General features: G+C 34.0%; 2 protein-coding genes across 2 annotated transcripts in view; both read left to right on the forward strand.

The window, feature by feature from the left end:
• Positions 1-1,081, forward strand: part of LOC109540594 (transmembrane protease serine 9) — a 7,819-nt gene extending 6,738 nt beyond the window's left edge. Inside the window, exons 11-12 of the mRNA XM_048667256.1 lie at positions 463-734; positions 795-1,081. Coding sequence (XP_048523213.1) covers positions 463-734; positions 795-908 — 386 coding nt within the window. The 3' untranslated portion in view covers positions 909-1,081. The remainder of the gene's footprint in view (positions 1-462; positions 735-794) is intronic.
• A 204-nt stretch (positions 1,082-1,285) lies between these two features.
• LOC109540640 (brachyurin) overlaps positions 1,286-5,635 on the forward strand; it is a 6,892-nt gene continuing 2,542 nt past the window's right edge. The window contains exons 1-3 of the mRNA XM_019909076.2: positions 1,286-1,379; positions 2,849-2,920; positions 2,974-3,071. Of these exons, the coding sequence (XP_019764635.1) occupies positions 1,329-1,379; positions 2,849-2,920; positions 2,974-3,071 (221 nt within the window). The 5' untranslated portion in view covers positions 1,286-1,328. The remainder of the gene's footprint in view (positions 1,380-2,848; positions 2,921-2,973; positions 3,072-5,635) is intronic.

Raw genomic sequence — 5,635 nt, forward strand, 5'->3', positions numbered from 1 at the left:
AAATACCCAAAAAGAAGTTTGTAAAAAAATGAATCCGCCTCAACAATATAGAACTTATCTACAACTTAATTCTTACTTCCGCCAATTCAAGTAATTTATCCAGTTAAATTTTCTTCTTCTTATTCTTTCTTTCCAATATGGATACATATTAGTAGGCCGTTACCTGTTCATTGCCAACACGTCCTGCCCGGAGGAGGAGGTCCATCATTCTCTCCAGCGCTTTGGTAGTCTTCTCTGCGGTCTCCTTCCCAGTGGATTGTTAATTTTTGCGTTTTTGACTAGTCTGTTGTCCTCCATTTTTTCTACATGTTTGTTCCAGAATCTTCTTCTCCCTCTCACCCATCTTCCTATGTTCTGTATCCCGCATTGCATTCTGATGTCCTCACTTCGTACTCGACACAAAAAAGAAACATTTTCTCATCGAAAAAATGATCATAATGCTTACCTAAAATGATTTTGTAGCAAACATCACCCCAGTTCTCCTGCCCAGAGATGCCACACATGACTATCTAGGAAACACGACTTTGGTGACTGGTTGGGGCAGACCTTCGGATAGTATTAATGCAATTTCTCCTGTCCTGAGAGAAGTCACTTCGTGGGTCATCAGTAATTATGCCTGCCGAATGGCATATTTAGGCACTGTCCAGGACAGTCATATTTGCATTTCTGGAGCTCATGGAAGAGGAACTTGTCAGGGCGATTCTGGTGGTCCCTTGGTTATTAATGGAGCACTGGTAAGTTGGAGACTTCAACAAATGTAACAAGAGAATGGAACTGAAATGTTATTTTTCCAGATTGGAGTCGTCTCGTTTGGAAGCGCCTTTGGCTGTGAGGTGGGTTGGCCCTCGGCAATGGCCAGAGTCACTTCCTATTTGGACTGGATTAGTCAAAACCAAGCTCCAGCATAATTGTTGATGAGTTAAAAATACTAAATCACTTCATCACTTTATGCTGTAAAAGTATGCATATTAATGGGCACAGTATATATTTGTCCTAGAAAGTATATATTTTTTATATCCTGGAAAATATAGATAATTGTCCCCTTGAAAAAATAAAGATAGCATAAAATATTCAGTATTCATTCATTGTCTTCTAAGTTTTTTATTTAATTGTATGTATTTTGCAGCCCAAGAATGCAGAAATTAATAATTAGCGGGTTTGCTATTTTGGTAATCAATAATGATATCCGAAAGATTAATATACTCAAGTTAAAGTGTCGTTTTCATGGTCAGACACTTGAAGTGTATCATTTATATCAGTAAGTACCAGATGTATGAACAGCTCGAAAATTTCACTGAATTTTAGTTCTATAGATGCAGTCATAAACAATGAACGGTGTGGTCAAATTATGTTCTCCATGCGGAATAGTTCTTCTGCTGGTAGGTAATATTTAAGATAATGGGCTAATGGTGAAATTATTTAAATTGATGTAACTTTCACAACAGTTGAAATATTAGAATTTTTTAGCAAAGCATTAGCAGCAAAATTGGTGTTACTTTTAGGTGTTAAGGTATAGGACAAATCGCAATCAGAAGAAGGCAATTAAAAATCGATATAAATAAAATACAAACACGGCGAAAATTTTAAAAGACTTTGCTCAAAACTTGCATTGGTTAGAGAGCATTGGTTAGAGAGTTAGAATCTAGAGCATCTTGAAATTTTTGAAACAACAATTTGAAACTAATAAGCAAATTTACTACAAATCGTCCAGTAACTTGCTACGTTACTTATTAAAACCGACAAAAAGAAACAAAACGTTGCTTATTGCAAAATTTAAATCATAAAATTAATACCATCCCGTTTAGCTTGCAATAACAGAAACAGACTTGCACTTCCCTGCCTGAATGTTTGGAGCAATTGTAATTTTCAAATCACATCAAAATATGGTTTATTGCCACAGAAAAATTCACAAATTATATGGGCAAAGCGAGCAAAAAAAATAAAATACTACAACATATAATACATACAGTCCAGTTGGTTGTTCTTTTATATTATATGTGATATGTTTTGCATTAGTCATTCGCTTTATCCACAAAATACATTTCAAATTTTTTGTGTCAATAGCGCATATTTTGATTTGATTTGACAAATTTCTACTGGGAGATTCAATATTGGCGCCTTGCCTTTTCAAAAATTAATAGCGTTCACTTGGGTAGGATGCAAAAGTTTTTTGGATAATGTTTGCCTATTTTTCGAAGAGATTAAAGATGCACGTTCAATCGTCATGGAAAATAATGTCTTCCTGAGATTTCGTAAGCACGAGCTGCTGCAACTTTTTGCTTTTCAGAACATTTCAGTCCAATGTGGTTACATTTCGAGCGATATAGCTCTGAAGATACAAACATTGTCTTACAGTAAATCTTCTTAAAAACATAATTTCAAGTTCTTGTCGAGCTTTTTGACGCTCATCGAAATATATTAGCAAATTTAGAAACTTTTTCTAGAATAGGGAGTGAAATTGTGTTGAGCTACTATGAACTAGTATACTGTTTAAAACTGTATGTTTGTTTTATATAATTAAGGACAATTATCCCAAAACAAGACACATACCAGCAACACGCTCAGGCGTCCAATGTTCTCATTAAATTTTTTTAATTTTTTTTAAACTTTGGATTAACATCAAGCTGCGGTGGCAATCCCAATGTTTGTGTAAGCAATGAAAAAAACTAATGTTGTGAAGTTGAATATTTATGTGATTTATCTTGGAAGCTGCACAAAAGCCGAAACGAAATTATGCAATGCAACTCTTACGAATTATTCTCAAGCTTTATACGTAAATCAACAAGTCAAGCTTTGCTTTTGTACATATGCTTTGCAACATGTTCATCCTTGAATATTGAATTTCTAGATGCTGCACTACAAAGCAGCTTTAGGAATAATCAACGGGGACGAAGTGGTTCCTCATTCTCTTCCGTACATGGTATGAAAAATTAAATTATTTCTTTCTTTTATTCAATATTTAACATTTTTTAGGCCGCTCTACAGACAGAAATTAATGGACGTACAATTCGTTGCGGCGGGTCTTTGATCGAAGTCAATAAAGTCCTTACTGCAGCATCATGCGTATATGGGTATAAATGCTTAGAACCTTTTAGAAATATTTATAAAATATGCAGAGTTTTTTTATGTTTTATAACTATTGATCTTTGCCATCCTAGTTAGTTAAAAGTTAGGRAAAATCGATGGTCTTAAGCARTAATTGATATTATAAAAATAGTATCAAGCAGCACCTAAACTAAAATCATTGATGATTTCACAAAAACACAAGAGAAAGAAGTTTAGACATACAGARWAACCGAAAAAYAGAAAACCGCGCATCTTCAGAGGCTCTCTCTTTGAGGCATCAGAATTGAAAATGTTTTAATTTCATACCTTCAAAGCAACTCGTTTTATTTGTTTTTTTAAATTAAAATCCCCGAAATTATTCAGAAGCTTACATAAGCTGTAAGTACTTACCTGATAAAGCACGCTAAGGAAATAATTTAAATTAAAAATAAATTGAAACGCTTTCTTTAGGAACGAATGGAATAAACTAGCCTATACGGGTGGCCATTTTCTGAATCTTTGTATGGGTAACTTCTACATTTTTAAAGATAGAGAATCCGTTAAATGGGCAGAATTCGACTGCCTATTCATTACCGTTTTCAATATTTAGGTACCCGACTTGGTTCCTGAAATATCCTGAAAAGGCAAGAAATCCAAACTTTTTAATTATCATATAATTCGTAAACTGCGTAAATTAGAAAAACCGTTAAAATTGTCTTTGGTAGAACTTTTTGCGTTGAATTCAATAAACTAGCACTCGTTGTCATAGTTAACTTGATTTACGAGATACAAAAATAATCTTGTGTTTTTTTGAATGGTAATCATAGTTGGCTGTGGGCCTTTTAAAATCCTTATTTTTTTCTGAATTTAACGATATAACTGTTTGTATGTTTTTCTCCTTTTGTTGCCATAAATCTTCAAAAGAAGATAAAACATGTGTATAAGGCTATGGAAACAAGAACTATATTATCACACAAAGCACAAAACAAAAATTAAATAATTAACAGACACAGTCATGTTTACTGGGCTAATGAAAATCATCATTTAATTGAAAATCGGCGAAATCAACGTGTTTTTTTTGTGCATGTCTGGTGAGGCATTTTTAGTGATAAAATTAATGGTCCATTCTTTTCTAATCACAATTTAAATATGGAAGGATATTTATACTTTTAACCAAAGGAACTTGAAGACATGTTGAATAGTTTTCCGTTAGCATCGTATCGAAAATTGGCATATTTTCAACATGATAGTGCACCTTCACACAACTCACGAGTTGAATGTGAATATGCCAAAAAATGCTTGGACGTAAACGGAAGTCAATTTGAACATTTAATTTAAACGATTCATTATTGTTTTGTGCTTTGTGTGATAATATAGTTCTTATAGCCTACTACACATTTTTTATCTTCTTTTGAAGTTTTACTGCAACAAAAGGAGAAAGACTCAGATTTCATTCAGATCAGACTATGATTACCATTTAAAAAACCATAAGTTTATTTTTTATCTCGTAAATCAAGTTGACTATGATAACGAGTGCTAGTTTATTGGATTCAACGCAAAAAGTTGTACTAAGGGCAGCTTTAACTTTTTTTCTAAGTTAAGCAGTTCACGTAATAAGTGATAATTAAAAAGTGTTCATTTCTTGCCTTTTCAGGATATTTCAGGAACCAAGTCGGGTACGTAAATTTTGAAAACTGTAATGAATAGGCAATCGAATTCTGCCCAATTTTGCCCATTTAACGGATTCTCTATCTTTAAAAATGTAGAAGTTACTTATACAAAGATTCAGAAAATGGCCACCCTTTATATAAGATGCTTATGCCCTTTATATAAGAAGAACAACAAACAAATCGAATACACAAAGGCAGTCACATATCTTGGCATAATAATAGACTCTAAGCTAAACTTCTCTCAACACATAAACAAAAGTATTGAAACAGGAATTCAAACTGCCGCCTACCTACACCCTCTTCTTAATCGCAAAAGCACACTCTCACTATAAAACGAAACTCTAATTTACAAACAAGTGATCAGAGCACAAGTTTGTTACGGGGCACCTGTCATCAGCCAAACATGCAAAACAAACATCAAGAAGCTCCAAACATTCCAAAACAAACTCCTACGTCGAATTTTTCGCGCTCCCTGGTACATTCGAAACATCCAAATCCACAAAAACCTTAAAACGGAAGCGATTCAGGAATTCATTTCGAAACTACACAAAAAGTTCAACACCAAAATCCTCGACCACATAAACCCCCTAATCCAAGAGACTTTTTCCCGAACAATCCCAAAACTCCACTTCAAATTTCCCAATAGTCTAATGGCAGACCCCCCTTGGAAACACCCACCTTAAGTAAAAAAAAAAACCGGCTTAATGAAAAACAAAATTTAGACACATTAAAGATAAATAAGGCCAATTTCCAGGCCAATAAAGCCAGTTTCTTCCAAACTACCCAAAACTTACCTCTTCCTTTTCAGTGGATTTTTTTTTCTCATTTACTAATCTCAGGCAAATAATCCCCTACCTCACCCAGGCTTACTCATAGGTCAGCACTAAAGACTAAAAGCCTTAACTGGCTAAGTCTAAAAA

This window comes from Dendroctonus ponderosae, unplaced genomic scaffold (assembly GCF_020466585.1).
Source record: "Dendroctonus ponderosae isolate FM_Combo_2020 unplaced genomic scaffold, Dpon_F_20191213v2 Dpon_F_20191213_6, whole genome shotgun sequence".
NCBI classification, from domain to species: Eukaryota; Metazoa; Arthropoda; class Insecta; order Coleoptera; family Curculionidae; genus Dendroctonus; species Dendroctonus ponderosae.